Source organism: Physella acuta, unplaced genomic scaffold (assembly GCF_028476545.2).
Source record: "Physella acuta isolate Inbredline_101_S28 unplaced genomic scaffold, ASM2847654v3 ptg000964l, whole genome shotgun sequence".
Taxonomy (NCBI): Eukaryota; Metazoa; Mollusca; class Gastropoda; family Physidae; genus Physella; species Physella acuta.
Genome location: NW_026732481.1, coordinates 78,144 through 97,139, shown reverse-complemented (window position 1 = coordinate 97,139; position 18,996 = coordinate 78,144). Strand labels below are relative to the sequence as shown.

Genomic DNA, 18,996 nt, shown 5'->3' with positions numbered 1-18,996 from the left:
AAACTGTAGCTAAGTAACTGTAATAGTTAGGATTTTCCTCAGGATTTAATGTTTCATGTAGCTTTGGTACTCAGCTGAATTTAAAATGTTTTTAAAACTTTGTTGCATTTTACCTATAATTGAATTTGTGTTAGGCTATAAAGCTGTAGTCAAGTAGGGTTAAGGCCTCTCCCAGTTATAGTTTTGGCCCATAGCATTGGCATACCTATTTTTTTTAATGGCTTGGTTTAATCATAATGCAGGGGTCTTTGTTTAAATCATTTAGTTCAAAAGTATGCAGCTATTGTTAAATAAAACACTTCAAAAGAAAATATTTAATAAATGTTTTGTTTTTAGTCAGATCAAAAGGAAAGAAAAATTAGAATATATTTGTAGCCTAAATTGACTTCAAATAAGTAGGCCTATTGAAATTGAAAACCTTAAAGAATATAACAATTTTTAAAAAAAAATTGATATGTACGAAAATACACTTATGTTTCCTATTTATGGGTCAGATTTCACCTGTCCAGAAAAGTCAGGTATTTAAAAATAAATCAAACTAATTAAGAACAGCAAAACTTTGCAGAATTAAATTCAGTAAGTTGCACTACGGATATAAAATTTAATAAGTTAATAAATAAATATACATGCTCAAACTAAATGTGTACATTTGCACATCTTACTATTTGCTTATCTGTGAACATTATCATGCTTTAGTGACAGAAAGTTAAAAAAATTCTAATGTTCAGAGAAAATATGTTCCAATGATCCCATGTAATTTGTTTTTACAATCTTCCAAGGAAACAAGTTCTAAGGAAACAAGTTCCAAATATATCAAATATTCAATGTTCCAGAAACATGACCCAAGAAACACTGAACACAAGCAGCTTATTCCAAAAAGGTCAAGTTAAAAAAATACTGAGGATAGAACACATCAAAATATAAACACCATCATTTCTACAACAAATACATTGGTCAAAACAATATGCTTGAATGTACCTAATAGTTAGAATATGCCTAACAATAAATAAATGCTATTAGGGATACATTTCTACTAAGAAGGATTAATTAAGGCTAATTACCACAGTTGACTTCAAATATTAGCTTTTGTAATAAATAAATATTGTACATTATACACAAAACAAAGTTGTCAACAATCATTTGTAGAATTTATCCACACGTTTGAGAAATTTTTTCATTGCACAAATTAAATAACCACTTCTTAGTTCTGTCAGAGTAATTTGGTTGAACTGGGCAGTAATTCACTTTAAAGAGCTTTGATGGAATCAATGGATATTCTTTCTAAGCACCCTGTTGTCATGAGGATTTAGTTATAAATGTAGCCAATGTTATTTTGCTTTAACAGGCCAATCACAAACATTAGATCCAATGAATAAATAATAGTATAAACACCTGTTACAAATTGTGTTCCAATGGTATTGTTCCTTCCAGCAGGGTGTTTCACCACCATCTTGTCTTGCAAGTAGTGGATCCAAAATTACTATGAGCGCTAGAGCCCAAGCATAAATGTTTCTTAGCAGCGCCACCTACATCTGTTGCGATAAGGAGTGTGACTGGCATACTTGATCCAAAGAACCTTTACTTCAATAATTATTCCAATATAGTTCTGCTACAAAAGCAGTGAATTATTTATATATATATATTACCCAACAATATAAGAAAACTATTATTTTGCTTTCCAAATTATTTTACTCTTTCTATACACATGAGAATGAGGACACATATTTAAATATGTTCCTTAAAATATCCATTTAAAAAAAGTTCCAGCAAGACAAAGTTGTATCCAATTCTGCCAGAATAGTTTTTTGTTCAGCTTGCAAGCACAGCAAACTGTTTGGCCTCATTGCACAATCTTGTGTTTAAATACCAGGTATAGAAATGTTGTAATGTCGATCATTGTTTCTCAGATGGATACTGTTGGGTGTTCATTAGTTCTGATTCAATAGTATTATGAAATTCAACATGGCTATTATGAGTAAACAATCCCTTTATCAACAGTAAAGAAAATGTTTTTTTTTCATTTAGCTGCATTATGTCCTTGTTGTGTACAGCTGTGTTCTGTTCACTTTGTGTACAGCTTTCTGTTGACTTTGACTTGATTTTTTTTATGAACATGTCAAACCCTTCAAAAAATTCCAGCATTTTATTGAGCAAATAAATAAAATTGGGACTATGTATATAGAAATGTACACATCTGCCCTCAAATCCAATGAAGAGATCAGGAATAAACAACACCCTCAAACATGGTCTCATATATTATTTTATCACATAAACGTTTAGAACATGTAGATCACGTAGTCCCTGGAATAAGGGCGCCCTGTTGCTGGCAACATGAGGCATCAAACTTCTGTGTCTCGCTGCATGTGCAGAGCATCCATCTGCTCCAGGATAAATGCAATGGTGTTCTGTCTGATGATGCCTATGTGGGACTTCAGCAAGGAGATCTGATCATTGGCCAGGTCCAATTTTGAGCGAAGTCTGGAATTCTCCTCAATCAGCTTCTCACGGGCCTGACAAGGAATAGAGAATTAACAAATAAACAACATTTAACAAAAACATTGCTAGTTTTTAAACTATGCTGGTAACTCTATGTAAAAAAAAAGTAATTTTATGTTTCAAAAAGTTCTGTTGAAACTTGAACTGAAAAGATGTATGCATTAGTTAAATGAAGACAAAACAACAAGAAAAGCATACAGGTCTCAAAATTGAATCCTTTAAAGATGGTTGCTTGTGTTAAATAACAACAGGAAAATTAATCCCAATCTTAATGAAACATCTTAATCTTTTTTATATCAAGGTTGCAAATTTTATCCAAATTTATCCAACACATCTAATTGAATATGTTGTGAATCATATACTGATTTTTCTTTTTTTGGGCAGTAGGTTTGGGGCGATTTTTTTCTGTAGCTTTTTTAGTATCAACAAATTGTGTAAATTTATTGCTGTATTTTAAAAAACATTTTGATAAAATGATTGAAACATTACAAATTTCACATTTAACATTTTAAAATGATTATATACTATGTTTGGAAAAAATATATATATTGTAAAAAAAAAAGGTAAAATATTTTCAAATTTAACAAGTGGTTGATATAAAAAATGTGAAAATACAAAGTGCAACTGCACATTCAAAAGGAGTACACAGTAAGTTGCTTCAACTATAGGTGGGTTAGGATAACAGTGGAGAATTGTTGTTTTTTTATCCAGGTTAGTTCACTAATAAACATGCTTTAAAATATAAAGCTGCAACACAAACAATAGGAAAATAGATAAAACTTGGATTGGATTTTAAGTGATGAAAACATGCCTTGCCATGCTTGAGAACATTTACAGAAAGAGAAGATCATGCTTGTTAGCATCCAATTGATAAAACTGAATTGTTTCATTTATTTTCAATTTTTAATAAGGTGGAATTTTTGCTTTAAATTTGTTTCCGTTACGGGGAAAATAAATTATAAAAGCAAAAGTAAAATTGGAAATATTTTCAATATAAGAATTATAAAAAGAAAAACAGATAAAATAAGTAAAAATAATTAGTATGCCCAAATGTTAAAAAACTAGATAAACTGGTTTAGAAAGAAAAAAAATCCCAATTTCTATTTTAATGAAATTCTAAGGAAATCGGAAACAAGCTGAAACTGGGTAGAATAAGCTCTAAAAATATTTTTAACATTGGGAAGTGGTATAATCATTTTCATTCCATAAATATATGATAACAAAGTTTGGCATATACACAGAAAATAATTTTGGTTGTGATATACTGGATTAGAAAATGTGATCCATAAAATACACTATTCTATAAACTGAAGTAAGCAACAAAACTGAAAGGAAACTTGGACTGGATGAAAAAGAGCAACTTACTGAACTTCCTCTTGATATGCCACTTGCTATAAAACAAAAACAAAAAGCTCGTGACAATAATAAACTTAGAAGTAAGAAGATGTAAGAGTGAACCCAACACCTTTGTTTTCTAGGTTGCATAAAAGGCTAGCCTATATTTAGACTAGAAATAAGAAGTTCTAATCGTCAGCCCAACACCTTCGCTCTAGGTCGCATAATAAAAGGCTAGTCTATATTTAGACTAGTGATTAAGCTTAGTTAGAAGCCAAATACATTTACAAAACTATAATTATGATTTTTGCAAGTGGTAAAAGCCAGTGTTTCTTCCAGACTTTTTTCTCCGGGGGGGCACTTGAAATCTTCGGGGGGGCGGTAAACTTTCTTCGGGGGGGCGGACACTGTTAAAAGTATATATTTTCTATATAAATTATATAAGTTTCATATCGTTCGGGGGGGCGGTAAAAAATTTTCGGGGGGGCTTTGCCCCCCCGAAGAGATGCCTGGAAGAAACTCTGGTAAAAGCATGTGGCATGCAGTTTAAATTTAAACAATGTGATTGTGCATTTCATTTACTAAAAATCTTTTTAATAAGATTAATCACTGTAGACTACTAAAAAATAAAATAAAATTGGTATGTAACATTAATAGATTGTTTTTTATTTGTTAAATCTGTTTCAAAACTTTGCGATTTCAAGTGTTTTTGCTGTATGTAAGCTGTTCATTTTTAAGTTGTGTGTTTATATATATATATATATATATATATATATTCAAGTATATATATATATATATATATATATATTCAAGTATATATATATATATATATATATATATATATATATTTTCAAATATATATATATATGTATATATGCTGTTTTATATATATATATATATTTTTTTTTATTCAATTGTGAATATAGCATCGACCTGATAAAGAACAATAACAATCCTTTCGCTGAATTAAAACGTTAAAACAAAACATGATGAGAACACTGTGAATAGCCTAAGAAACACTCATGTTAGAAAGGTGTTTAGAAAAAAAATTAAGTTAAACCGCACTATTTGCATGTTATGACAAACATTGTGACCAGCACACACCTCCTCTGCTTTCAACAATCTCTCGTAGAGAAGGGCCTGCTCCTCGTAGTACTCCCCGTCTATAAACGAGCAGTCCCTGTGGCTCAGGTGGTTGTGGCTGTTGCTGGTGTTCATCACCTTCAGGCTGCTGGTTCTCCTCATGGTGGCGCCCTCTGTCTGGGTCGACTGGGGGCACGTGTGGGACGGGGAGGATCTCTTCTGGTGGCGCTGGGAGATCTTGCGCTTGGCCATTATGGTCAGGTCAGGTGGTCCAACGCCTGAGAGAATATTAATTTGCCATTTTTGTTAGGTCATAAGGCTAAAAAAATCTTAAGATTATGTTTTGCCATTTTTGTTCAATCAGGAGAAATTATTTTAAAATTTAACATTTGTAAAACATATCGCCTTTCTTGGCTTAATATGTTGAGGTTTATTATTTAGCAATCTTACAAATATCTTCTAGGTTTTTCCATTTTAAATATTCAGTTTAAAAAAAACAACAGTTACCATTTCAATGATATTTTGTCAATATTAAACTCACCATTAGACATGGATTCAGTCCTTTTGCTCCCTTTACTTCGACATTCCATCACTACTAAATCTTTGCAGTGTTTGTGGGCATTAATACCACAGTCTACGCATTAAAAAATAAAATTAACAAAAGAATTTATAAATAAAATATGTGGAAAATATCTATAGTTTGTGTTTAGATTTGTTCTGATTCTTTCTCAAGAATAAGCCAGAGTTTGTAAAAAAAACGAATAGCTGCATGTAATTTAAACTCCCATGAACACAGTAAAATAAATACACAACAATTGTTGAAATAGGTTACCTTTACATTTCCATCCTTGTTTGATCAGGCCCCATAACTGGGAAGAGAAAAATTTTGTACAGAACAAATTGTGGTGTGAATTGGAACAAAATCTATCTTGCTCCTGTGAGTTTATTTAAAACTGTTGCTGTGTGATGTGAATTATTTTAACACGCAATAATATGTTGACATGTAATACCTAATTGTCTTGGAGGAGATCCCATAAAATATTACAATTGTGAATTGAGACAGTACTTTAAAGTTTATTAAAATAATTGTTTTGTTATTTGACATATTTTAATGTAATTTATCTTTTTGCTGTAAGTTCATTAAAACAATTGTTGTGTTATGTGACATATTTAAAATGTATTTTATCTTGTTGCTGTAACTTTATTAAAACAATTGTTGTGTGGTGTGACATATTTTAATGTATTTTATCTTGTTCCTTTAACTTTATTAAAACAATTGTTGTGTGGTGTGATATATTTTAATGTATTTTATAATGTAGCTGTAAGTTTATTTAAACAATTGTTGTGTGATGTGAATTGTTTAACCACAAATCTCTACTCACCAACCCCGTGCAGTGAATACAGAATGTTGGCTTGAAGTAAGTTGTTTCATGAAATGCATGTTTAAAGCTGTTTCTCAGGTGCTGGCTGTTGGCGCGGATGAAGTAGGTCTTCATTTCTTTCTTGCTGATCATACCATCTCTGTGTTGTTTAGTTTAGTTAGTGATTGAGCAATATTGTTAGAGATTAAGTAAATGTTTTATTTATTTGTTGCTATAGCAACCACAGTTGCCCTTTCACCTGACGGTCAAGAGGGTAGATGAAGTAGAGTTCACCCATTTGTAGAGATAGTATGGTCAGTTCTGAGTCCAGCTGCCTTTACTTTCCCTAACATGAGCTAGATAGACATCAGAGATGGGTGGACTTAAGGGATGCATTAGTCCAGGGACCAAACCCATGCCTTTAGTGTCAGAAGTTGTGAGCTCTAACACTCAACCATGCCATCCCATAAAAAAAAAGCTTAAAGCACTGGGTGACAGCACCTAGGAACGAGTGACACAAAGTGGACTAGAGTTTTAGTATATCATACATCTAGTCTGTGGCTGTGGGGGTGACACCCTGGGTTACCACATTGGGTACAGCTTTTTGTTTAGAATATTTATCTGAAACCCAGTTTTTTTTTTAAATTTTGAATCATTTTATATCTAATTATCTTCTGAAAATGTATGTTTAAATTAATAAATTTTGTTCAGAATTATGATGACTTACTTATCAGCATCAAGCACGCAGAATGAATCAATGAAAGGAAAATTCCCTGCAATGGCATCAAACTCCTCATGTGAGATAAACCCATCTTTGTCATGGTCATAGTTTTTAAAAACAGCCTGAAATTTTTGCAAGATAAATCACTGAAAATGTTTTTTTTTAAATTAAATTAAAATGATATATATTCAACTAGTGTCTGTCATCCCCCCTCCCTCCCCAGAGTTTCTTCCAGGCATCTCTTTGAAAGTCTACCACCCCCAGAACTAAATGGAATTTATATAAAAAATATACTTTTAACAGTGTCCGCCTCCCACCCAGAAAAAAGTCTGGAAGAAACACTGCCCCCCCCCCCCCCCCCCCCCCCACCCAACACACAAAGCAATGTGTTTAAATGAACCACAGCAGATCAAGTGAGATGAACATGAATTTTACAGAAAAGTATTGACATAGCAACACTTAAGTTGTAAGATTAAGTGTGCAAGGACATTTAGTTTACTGACCAGGGGTATATTTTTTATTAAAACACCTAACAATTATTTTTTTATAACCATAAATAATGTACTATTTTTATTTTGATAGCCAGCTTGCTCTTACGGTAAAAATTATACATGCTAATTAAAAAATTGTAAAACAAGAGCTAAACATAAGCTCAACAAGGCTTGAACAAGAGCTTCCTGTTCAAGACAAAAACAAGAAGCACTTATTAACCTTCTGTTGAACTTGCAACTATGTCAATACATAACAAAACTCAGTAAAATATCTACAAACTCTCTAAGTACCAGGGCAGTATGGCAAGCACACAAAACTAAATCCCATCCTAAGGCAATGTTCAAACAACTCTTGGCCAGGTGCAAGGTAAACCTTTGAGCCAATCTTTCAACAATTGAAAAAACAAATAAATCACACATGGGACTGTAGACTGACAGGTACACTCAACTCACCTCCACCATGTCATGGACATGTTTATTTATAGTGTCAGAATCTGGGGGGCTGATGCCTGACAGCCAATCAGCAAACACCACAGGTTTGGTTGGTGTTGTGGGCTGGGGACAACAGTCGTGGTTTTATTTCAGCATTCAACAATACACGTTTTATAATAGTGTAGTCAAGTCTTTGTCATTATTTTCATTAAGATGAATTTATATAGTTTTAAAATGATTGCTTTAAACCTTTTAAAGTAGTATTAAAATGCTATTAATACAATACTAAAAAACTATTACAAATAGGCTTAATATTTATATTATTATAATGCTCTTTAAAAACTAGATTGACATTGTTTTTAAAGTAAAATCTAAACCAATTAAAATAAAAAAAAAACTCACAGATGAAAGAGATCCTCTGGGCTCTCTAGCTAAAGACAACTCATAGATCTCATCCTCTGTGTGATATAAATCTAAGGAAAGCTGCAAGGGGAAGTAATAGTAGAGTTAATACTTAATGACTTTTGACATAACCTGCTAGCTAAAGACAACTCATAGATCTCATCCTCTGTGTGATATAAATCTAAGGAAAGCTGCAAGGGGAAGTAATAGTAGAGTTAATACTTAATGACTTGACATAACCTGATCTGAATGGATGAGACCTCATAATCTCAATGAAATTATGAAAAATATAATTATTAGTTTCACCTTCATTAATATTGGTTTAATTTAACCCACATTATTTGTTATTTTCTGGTGAGAAAATTATTTCTTGTTTAAGAAATATTCTAATATTAGATCTTACACACACATTACACACATACAAGCTGTAGCCACATTATATCCATATCCTTACCCTGAGTGTGTTGACCAAATCCATGTTGGCATCCACTGGAATGGAATCCAGGCCCTGGAGTCTGGTCAGCTCTCTGAGAATGATGGCCAGTTGGGCCATCTTCCGAAAGTTTAACAAATTCCCATCAACCCGATCAGGTAATGCTGTATGTAGTGAGATAAGATCCTTCAGATGTACACCACTGACAGATTGACAGAAAATGATTAGTGTAATGAGTAATGACCAATCAACAACAAAATAATTAGTCTCAAAAAATGACAGATCAAAAACAAAATACTCAATATATCAGAGTAAAATATCAGCACCTCAAAAATATAAATATAAATTAACAAAAAATATTACCCAATATATTAGGTTAGAATCAATGTAGGGTAAACTTTAAGCCAGAACTTACAGTATAGGAATCTTGAAGCCAGTACAGTGGTGGTAAACCTTGCGATAATTACTGAAGTTGTTGTTAGATGACAGCAGTTCTGTCAGCTCTGCCAGTGTCTGAGGTGGATTAGAACCAGCTGACATTAGCTTAGATCAAGTGGTGAAGAATTTCTCATAATATTGGACAAAATATATTTTTTTACATTATATTTTTTTTAAAATAATATATTAAATCTAATAAACTGTAGGATTACATTTTTGGCCTACCAGCTGATTACTTCAATGGCCAAATATTAGATTTATTTAAGCAAATGTATCAATCTGACTTTCAATAGTTATTTTAATTTTACTTCTAATGTTCACTATTAACATTATCTAAAATTAAACCAGACACTGAGATTTCACATAAAATTTATTTACCAATGGTTCACCATCATTGTAAAATAAAATAAAAAGTGATGCAGGTTTTATAAAGAATGTATTCACCAATAATCTACCTTGTATTCACCATTGACCTACTGTGTATTTACCCCTGACCTACCTTCTGAGATTCAGGTGGCAGACAGGCTATAGTTTTGGACAGTCTAGCCAGTGCACTGTGGGACAGGCCTCCGACTATTGCCATCAGGGTGTTGAAGTTTTGTAGCACACGAAGATGCTGTGGGCAAGTAAATAGTTATTACAGTGTTCAGGCCTATAATAAGTTATTACAGTGTTTAGGCCTATAATAAGGATAATGCAGAGTTCATTTGTGTCTCTCACCACTACAAAACTAGACATTGCCCAGCAGGCTTTATTTCCCCTAATAATGTCAGATACCTATCAGATCTAAATGTAATCATGCACATTTTATTTTAACCCAGATACAACTAAAGTTAGCTGTCATGGGCTCTTTATCATGTATTCCAAGTGACTAACATTAAAAAATATATATAATTTAAATAAATTTACAATTAAGTTCAAATCTCTGTAGCTAAACATACCTTAGAGACATCAATAAATTTACAAATAACATCAGATATCTGTAGCTTAACGTACCTTAGAGACATCAATAAATTTACAAATAACATCAAATCTTTATAGCTTAACGTACCTTAGAGACATCAATAAATTTACAAATAACATCAAATCTTTATAGCTTAACGTACCTTAGAGACATCAATAAATTTACAAATAACATCAGATATCTGTAGCTAAACGTACTTTAGAGACATCAATAAATTTACAAATAACATCAAATCTTTATAGCTTAACGTACCTTAGAGACATCAATAAATTTACAAATAACATCAGATATCTGTAGCTAAACGTACCTTAGAGACATCAATAAATTTACAAATAACATCAGATATCTGTAGCTAAACGTACCTTAGAGACATCAATAAATTTACAAATAACATCAGATATCTGTAGCTAAACGTACCTTAGAGACATCAATAAATTTACAAATAACATCAGATCTCTGTTGGGGGGTGGTCTTGCTGAGCACCATACACTGCACCCACTGAGACAAGCCGTTAAACAAAGCAATGGATCGCTCCAGTTTGGGTTGGTCTTTCAATGAGGCGGAGATGGCATAATTTTTGTAGTCTGAAAACTGTTTAAAAAAACACACACAAGTTATGTATTAATATCTTAGATCAAGCTATTCTCTGCATAATTTTTCTAGTCTAAAAATTCGTTACAAAACTATACACAAATTAAGGAATACATAATTAAGGAATACATAATGTCAAACTGCAAATGTAGCACCTAGCTCATGGTTATAAACCGCCAAGATTTAAATCAAATGCTTAACTGCTGATATAATAAAGTATCTTGGGGGCATAAGGTTACTGGTCACTTCATGCAGAGGCAAGTGTGGTGATGTAATAGGTATAAAAGGTGTATACGTGGGGCAGATCACTGCGTGTGTGTATGCATCCTGTAGCATCAACTCTGAGCTTACATGCACCCTCCTGAATGCCTTATATCAACTCTGAACTTACATGCACCCTCCTGAATGCCTTATATCAACTCTGAGCTTACATGCACCCTCCTGAATGCCTTATATCAACTCTGAACTTACATGCACCCTCCTGAATGCCTTATATCAACTCTGAGCTTACATGCACCCTCCTGAATGCCTTATATCAACTCTGAACTTACATGCACCCTCCTGAATGCCTTATACTCCAGATAGGTCAACTGGTTGGCCAGTTCCTTGGGCTCCAGGTGGTTGAAGACAAGAGACACCTTACGCGCAAGTTTTTTCTCTTGGGTGTTTCTGACAGACATGTTTCGCATCCAGTCATAAGATGGGCTGTAAAAATAGAGACAAGAAGAATTGCAATTTACATATGGAAGGGGACACAACTATTGACAAAACTGCCTTAGTTTAGTTAGTTGAGTGTTGCACTAGAACCGAGGTGAAAGCTTTAAACCAAGTCTAAAGCCTATCATTGCCTCACGTATTTTATACTTACTCTATAACTCTAAGCCCACATTCAGAATAATATTCTTTTTTTTTATTAACACGATTATTTTTTAAGTCCAACAAACCATTCAACAGTCTTAAATATTTTTTTTTTAAATGTGTGCAGCATCATGCAACATTAGCTCAATCAGGCACATTGATAAAAATTATAGGCTGGGAAACTCTACATCCTGGGAAAGTATATAGCCTATAGAAACTATAATCAAATTGTTACTCTTAAGTTAAAATCATACAGATGTTTAATTAAATTAGGTAGCTAACTCTAGCCCTCTCAGTCACGTGACAAAACAGCCACTCTCACACCCACTCCCTCAGTCACGTGAGACAACAAGGACTCACACTTTGGACACGTCGACCAGCTCCTTCAGCTTGTAGTTGCCCTCAGCCTGCAGCAATGAGCTCAGCTTCTTCACAGTGGTGGTCACACGTGGGTCCATGTCAAAGTGCAGGGGGAACTTGCCGATCCAGTACCTGGGGACAGTAGGTCAGTCGTCACATCGGGTGGTGTGGGTTGTTTGTGTACATGAGGTGGTTTAGTGTGTACACAAGGCGGGTTATTGTGTACTCAAGATGAGTCATTGTGTGATGGAGGTGGATTATTGTGTGCATCAGGTGGGTTAGGGTTATTGCGTACAAGTGACAGCATGAATGTGCTCAACTCGCACATGCAGTTGTGTAGTAATTGTGCTGGCAGTGTTTCTTCCAGACTTTTTTCTCCAAAGGGGGGGGGGGGAGGGGCACTTGAAATTTTCAGAGGGGGGGGGGGCGGGACTAAAATTTTTGGGGGTCGGACACTGTTAAAAGTATATATTTTCTATATAAATTTCATTTCGTTTGGGGGGGGGGGGGGAGGAGGAAGCAGAGCCCCCCCCCCCCCCCCCCCCCCCCCCCCCCAAACGAAAGAAACTGGAAGAAACTCTGCTCGCTGGGGTTAATAATAATATTTGAAAAGTAAAGCTTCGAGGGAGGAATTTAAGAATTACAAATGAGTTCTTGTAAGTAAGGGAGGCAACAATTGAATGGCATTTAATAAAACAAACGTGGACTCAAGCCGACAACCCGTGAATGTGATTACCTTCACCCTGTTAGGTTTAGGGTATTCGGGTTAGGTCAGAGAATAATTAACGTGACGACATGAATAGCCGCCGACAATCTGTGCCGTACCTGATTTAGGACGTCTTTAATTGAACGTCAGGTGTTTAATACCGTGCGGGATGGGGGGGGGGGGTGTACCAAACCAATCACATGTCATACGTGGTGACGGATAGGGTTCGAATGTCGTGCCGCCAACACGGGAACAAAGAGAGACGTTTGCGACAAGATTGTTCAAGTCCAATAATACCCCTAATACACGGCCCATTTTTTCTTCTTTATTCTACTACGTCCTAAATTTCTACAACACAATTAAGTATTACGTGTCAACGATATGCGCCGTCCATTTCTCAAAGTGGGGCTTTATGATTGCTCCACGAAGGTAGAGTGTAGTCTGAGTGTAGGCTAACAACTGTCAGACTACAGACCTAACTCAGTATGGAATACGTTATCTCAGTAAAAGGAAAGTAGCAGTGACGGTACCAGAACATTCGCCCCTCTGTCAATTACCCCCCGAACCCCCCCCCCCCGAGTAATTACCCCCCTGTCCATTCCCCCCCCCCATATATCTTACAGAACCCTAACCCAAAGCTCCAAAGTGTGTGTTAAAGCTGTACACACGTATATAATACTCTACTGCTCATACAAATGCTATGTGAGTGTGTACAGAAGATGTGAGTGTGTACAGAAGATGTGAGTGTGTACAGAAGATGTGAGTGTGTACAGAAGATGTGAGTGTGTACAGATTATGTGAGTGTGTACACAAGTTGTGAGTGTGTACAGAAGTTGTGAGTGTGTACAAAAGATGTGAGTGTGTACAGAAGATGTGTGTACAGAAGATGTGAGTGTGTACAGAAGATGTGAGTGTGTACAGAAGATGTGTGTACAGAAGTTATGAGTGTGTACAGAAGATGTGAGTGTGTACAGAAGTTGTGAGTGTGTACAAAAGATGTGAGTGTGTACAGAAGATGTGTGTACAGAAGTTATGAGTGTGTACAGAAGATGTGAGTGTGTACAGAAGATGTGAGTGTGTACAGAAGATGTGAGTGTGTACAGAAGTTGTGAGTGTGTACAGAAGTTGTGAGTGTGTACAGAAGATGTGAGTGTGTACAGAAGATGTGAGTGTGTACAGAAGTTGTGAGTGTGTACAGAAGTTGTGTGTACAGAAGTTGTGAGTGTGTACAGAAGTTGTGAGTGTGTACAGAAGATGTGAGTGTGTACAGAAGATGTGAGTGTGTACAGAAGATTTGAGTGTGTACAGAAGATGTGAGTGTGTACAGACGAGTGTACAGAAGATGATTGTCAAGGTCTGGCGTATTTTACCGCTGCAACAAGTGGGCAAACAACAACAAACCCGTGCTATAAATAGCACCAGCTAGAAAAGAGAGGCCAGCTCGAGACGGATCAATATGTCCGTTATTAAACAGCAGGGGCTCCGGGGCGGGGCGTGGATGGAGAGGACGGTGGACGGGGGGGGGGGAGAGAAACAACCCGGAGCATAGTCTCAAAAATAGACGAGCATTGCGCGGCTTCGGGTCGGGAGAGCAACAGATTATGCGACGTTTGATAACAGCAACCAGTCGGCTTTGTTTCGTCACATTTTCCGCGCTACGTCCTAGTTTTTATTTCTTGGTGCTCATTCGAATCATGCTAGCATCGAATCTGTGTTTTTATTTTACCAATATCGCTAGCCATACCTTAACAGTAGCCCTAACCCCATGTCAGACTCCTGAAAATAATATACGTAACTGACCCTTACTCAAACAGCGATATCGATATAACAATAAATCTTGGTACGATACTCTATTTTTCTACCAGCGCTGTAATCGGACCCGAGGTTTTCTAGGCACGCGCAAGCAGTCAGCTGACTTCGCCCTGTGTTCTACCGGACTTTTTTAGGGCACATGAAGTAGAATTTTCTGTGTCCGATATATGAAGGTTTAAACTGTCCAGCCGCTAATTTCTTTCCCTAACGTGAGTCAGGTACCCACAACAGCTGGTTAAATTAAGTGACATCCTACGAACTCTAATCTTGGAAACGACCTGGAGACTTATGGGTAAACAATTGAACGTTAAATTTCACAACTCTATCGTCTTAGGTTTACAATTGGGCCCACAAAAATATTTGCCTAGATTTTTATTCCAGGACCCCATGTTTTAAAGCAGCTCCAGCTAATTAAGAGTGCAACATGTCGTGTATGTACTGATTAATCATGGAGGTACAGAAACAACAAGTGTTTGCAAGTTCAATGAATATCACGTATGTCATATGAATTGTTAATTTAATCAATTAAAAAACCTTTTATGGTATTTCAAACTACGAAAACAAAATTTACAAGTTTTGGAAAACAACAAAATGTGTACTATTAATAACAAACATTTCCAGAGGAAAAAAAACAAGCACACAAACACGTTATAAAAATAAAATAAATGTCAAACTTTTAACTGCCATAACTATGTCGAAAGTATTAGTGAAATAATTAGTTTTAAAAATAGAGTTATTAACCATAAAACTTGGATTTAAATAACTATTAGGCTATTTGGTTACAGTTTATTGCTGGATTAGTGTAATCCTGATATGGTGTCAGTATGTTAGTGGGTCAACCCCAACTCGACAGCTGGTTTGGCTGTTCGGGGGAGAAAAACCTGGACAAGTAAGTTCAAAACTGGGACGGGAAAAATATTTAATTGTTATGGTGAGCGATATGTGGGTTTATGGGTAAAAGGCTATATTCTCCGTCATTTTCATAAAATAGAATTCTAAATGGTGTAGGCTTAGGGAGAAGACTAGTCCGTGCCTCCCCTAACACTATTCCGCACATCCCTTAGCACTAGTCCACACCTCCCCCAATACGCATTTACTATGGAAACAGCCTGGAAAACAGCATCACTCACCTGACATACAGCATCACTCACCTGTCATACAGCATCACTCACCTGACATACAACATCACTCACCTGACATACAGCACCACTCACCTGACATACAATATCACCTACCTGACAGCCTGACAAATCATCTTTTTGAAGTTCTGGATAGCACAGTCCGTGTTGATGGGCAGATGTTGACAAGCCACCATCGTACACGTCACAGTTTCGTCACAACCTTGATAACTGGGTCACAGTTAAGTCTCCATGTTATGGTGCTATTGATGCTACTTGTATGTATGAATATGTTACTTTGATGTTCAACAAGCTCCATAACAACCGATCACTACTTTACTCGGGACTGTTCATAAACTGCATCATTACCCGGTTTTATATCTAAAGCTAGGGTACCTTGAGAAATACGGGCTCACTAACAGTGTTAGCATCCATTTCTAAAGACCTGAGACTTGTTGAAGTACCGCGGGTCACCCAATACCCCAGCATCCACACGGGTCACCCAATATCCCAGCATCCACACGGGTCACCCAATACCCAAGCATCCAGTTCTAAAGACCTGAGAACTATTGACGTACCGCGGGTCACCCAATATCCCAGTACCCACACGGGTCACCCAATATCCCAGCATCCACACAGGTCACCCAATATCCCAGCATCCACACGGGTCACCCAATATCCCAGCATCCACACGGGTCACCCAATATCCCAGCATCCACACGGGTCACCCAATATCCCAGCATCCACACGGGTCACCCAATATCCCAGCATCCACACGGGTCACCCAATATACCAGCATCCACACGGGTCACCCAATATCCCAGCTTCTATTTGTAAAGGATACAGATCGATAAAGGCCTGGGCCAGTTCCTCTGACGTCATGAACCACTGGTGCATGAGGAAAAAGACGGTCACAAACTCCTCCTGATTCTTGTCCAGCCCCTTCTCGGCTGAAATAGAGGAGAGAGGAAAAGGAAATCTTCATTAACAAAGTCCAGAAATAGACAGACTTAAGCGGGTCATTGAAAAGCGGTTCGAAGTTGTTTAATTTACATTCGGGGGACTAGGATAAATCAATCCAAAGGCAATATGATTAAATATTTTATAAAAGAAAATTTAGTTGTTTTTGTTTTATTGCATAGATCAACAAAAGTTTCCTAAACTTATTTGTGATGTGTTCCTAGATTTAAACGTATGATCGTTTCTTTTTATAAAAAATAAAGTTTTAATTTTGACCCAAAAGTTCAGTCAAGCGAGACCGGATGCAGAATAGCACAGCAGCACAAAAATACTGGATTGGGAAATATTGAGCAACGAAATAAATACATCTTAATCGAAGTCAGTTTCCTTGTTGTTTTTTTTTAGAGGGCATCTAAATACCAATGCTTCTGTTAAACTAATAACACGAACATAGAGACCCATACGTTAACACGAACATAGAGACCCATACGTTCTACTTGCTAAGTGAACTTTGAGGTCCGTATATTTGCACTCAAGGTGAACGTCGCAATCTGTATACATAATATGTTTAGAGAATTTCAAGGTCCTTACCGTGTTTTTATCGAATACCCTCCAATACAGGATGCTACTGAATTTACCCCCCCCCCCCCCTTTTCCACTTTCCACCCTAAGCCTGCGTGCCGTGAAACTAGCAACAATAGTTATACAAATTGACCTATCAAATACACGCCAGTTTAGAGATCTACGGACAGTCCAAAATGACATATAATCTTCACCCCCCTCCCCCAGTTGAGGTCTACGGACCATGGAGAATAAATTTTAAACAAATATGCGACCAGCTATAAATGACCCGTACAAAACTATAAGGAAGCTACTTCAATAAGGATCGGTAATAGAGTGTGACGCACTTTTATTCCAAGCCAGTATAATTTTTTTTTAAAACTGTTTTGATGTCCTTGTGGTGCGCTGAAGAAATCGTGTTTTTTTTTACTGTTTATATAATAATGCCGAAGACAAGCGTGTAAGCACTGTGTAACCCAGATAATGAACATCCAAATTTTAACTTTTCAACTTTCGTACACATGGTATAACTAAAATAAGACTCGGGTTACGAAAGGGGATTCGATTTACGAACTAAATCGAAATTCTCATTGGCAAAGTTATAAAAATAAATAGATAACGGTATTTTTATTCCATACTCGAAGTTGTCCCCGTACTGTGATAATGACCCTATGTTAATTGATCGCGTGTTATAGTTTATAAACCCGTTGTCCTCATTTTCATTTATTGTACGGGGTACTGTAAGACCATACACATATGATATTGTATGGGGTACTGTAAGACCATACACATATGATATTGTATGGGGTACTGTAAGACCATACACATATGATATTGTATGGGGTACTGTAAGACCATACACATATGATATTGTATGGGTTACTGTAAGACCATACACATATTATATTGTATGGGTTACTGTAAGACCATACACATATGATATTGTATGGGGTACTGTAAGACCATACACATATGATATTGTATGGGGTACTGTAAGACCATACACATATGATATTGTATGGGGTACTGTAAGACCATACACATATGATATTGTATGGGGTACTGTAAGACCATACACATATGATATTGTATGGGTTACTGTAAGACCATACACATATTATATTGTATGGGTTACTGTAAGACCATACACATATGATATTGTATGGGGTACTGTAAGACCATACACATATGATATTGTATGGGGTACTGTAAGACCATACACATATGATATTGTATGGGGTACTGTAAGACCATACACATATGATATTGTATGGGGTACTGTAAGACCATACACATATGATATTGTATGGGGTACTGTAAGACCATACACATATTATATTGTATGGGTTACTGTAAGACCATACACATATGATATTGTATGGGGTACAGTAAAACCATACAGATATGGTACTGTAAGACCATACACATATTGTATGGGGTACTGTAAGACCATACACATATTGTATGGGGTACTGTAAGACCATACACATATTGTATGGGGTACTGTAAGACCATACACATATTGTTTGTACTGTAAAACCATACACATATGATACTGTATGGGGTACTGTAAGACCATACACATATGATATTGTATGGGGTACTGTAAGACCATACAACATACAAGTCATATACTCACTGAAAGACTCCACACACATCTGTATCAGCCGCTCGGGGGTGGCCGCCCGCACCACCGCCCCAGCCACCGTGGGCCCGACCCCCGACACCACAGACGCAGCCCGCTGTTCGTCTTCAATAAGCCCAGGGGGTCCCATGGGGGTCGGGGGTGGGGCGGGCTGTTGCTGCTGGACTGTCTGTGTAGCGACTGGGGCCGGGGGAGGTGGGGGGCTAGAGGCAGTTGACGGGACGGGGGT

General features: G+C 36.4%; 1 protein-coding gene across 2 annotated transcripts; it reads right to left on the bottom strand.

The window, feature by feature from the left end:
- Positions 1-782: 782 nt before the first annotated feature.
- On the bottom strand, positions 783-18,950 carry LOC131953902 (ras guanyl-releasing protein 3). Of its 2 annotated transcripts, XM_059317338.1 has the most exons (18): positions 18,762-18,950; positions 16,446-16,551; positions 15,719-15,832; positions 11,966-12,097; positions 11,299-11,452; positions 10,574-10,747; positions 9,692-9,808; positions 9,170-9,267; positions 8,776-8,956; positions 8,322-8,402; positions 7,941-8,042; positions 7,003-7,118; positions 6,297-6,435; positions 5,747-5,783; positions 5,456-5,548; positions 4,936-5,192; positions 3,862-3,887; positions 2,392-2,510 (listed from the first exon to the last, which is right to left on the bottom strand). In XM_059317338.1, the coding sequence occupies exons 1-18, from the start codon at positions 18,895-18,897 to the stop codon at positions 2,495-2,497; spliced, it is 2,079 nt and encodes a 692-aa protein (XP_059173321.1). In that variant the 5' UTR covers positions 18,898-18,950; the 3' UTR covers positions 2,392-2,494. The 2 variants fall into 2 exon arrangements, with proteins under 2 accessions (XP_059173320.1, XP_059173321.1); XM_059317337.1 differs by lacking the exon at positions 3,862-3,887 and having other exon boundaries at positions 783-2,510.
- Between the last annotated feature and the right edge of the window lie 46 nt (positions 18,951-18,996).

Excerpts from the sequence above, each read along its gene's own strand:
- LOC131953902 (XM_059317337.1), bottom strand. The coding sequence starts at position 18,897 with ATGGGACCCCCTGGGCTTATTGAAGACGAACAGCGGGCTGCGTCTGTG. Across the intron at positions 11,453-11,965 it reads CTGGTCGACGTGTCCAAAGT|CCCATCTTATGACTGGATGC; the intron begins GTGAGTCCTTGT and ends CTATTTTTACAG. Across the intron at positions 10,748-11,298 it reads AGGCATTCAGGAGGGTGCAT|TTTTCAGACTACAAAAATTA; the intron begins GTAAGTTCAGAG and ends TTTTTTAAACAG.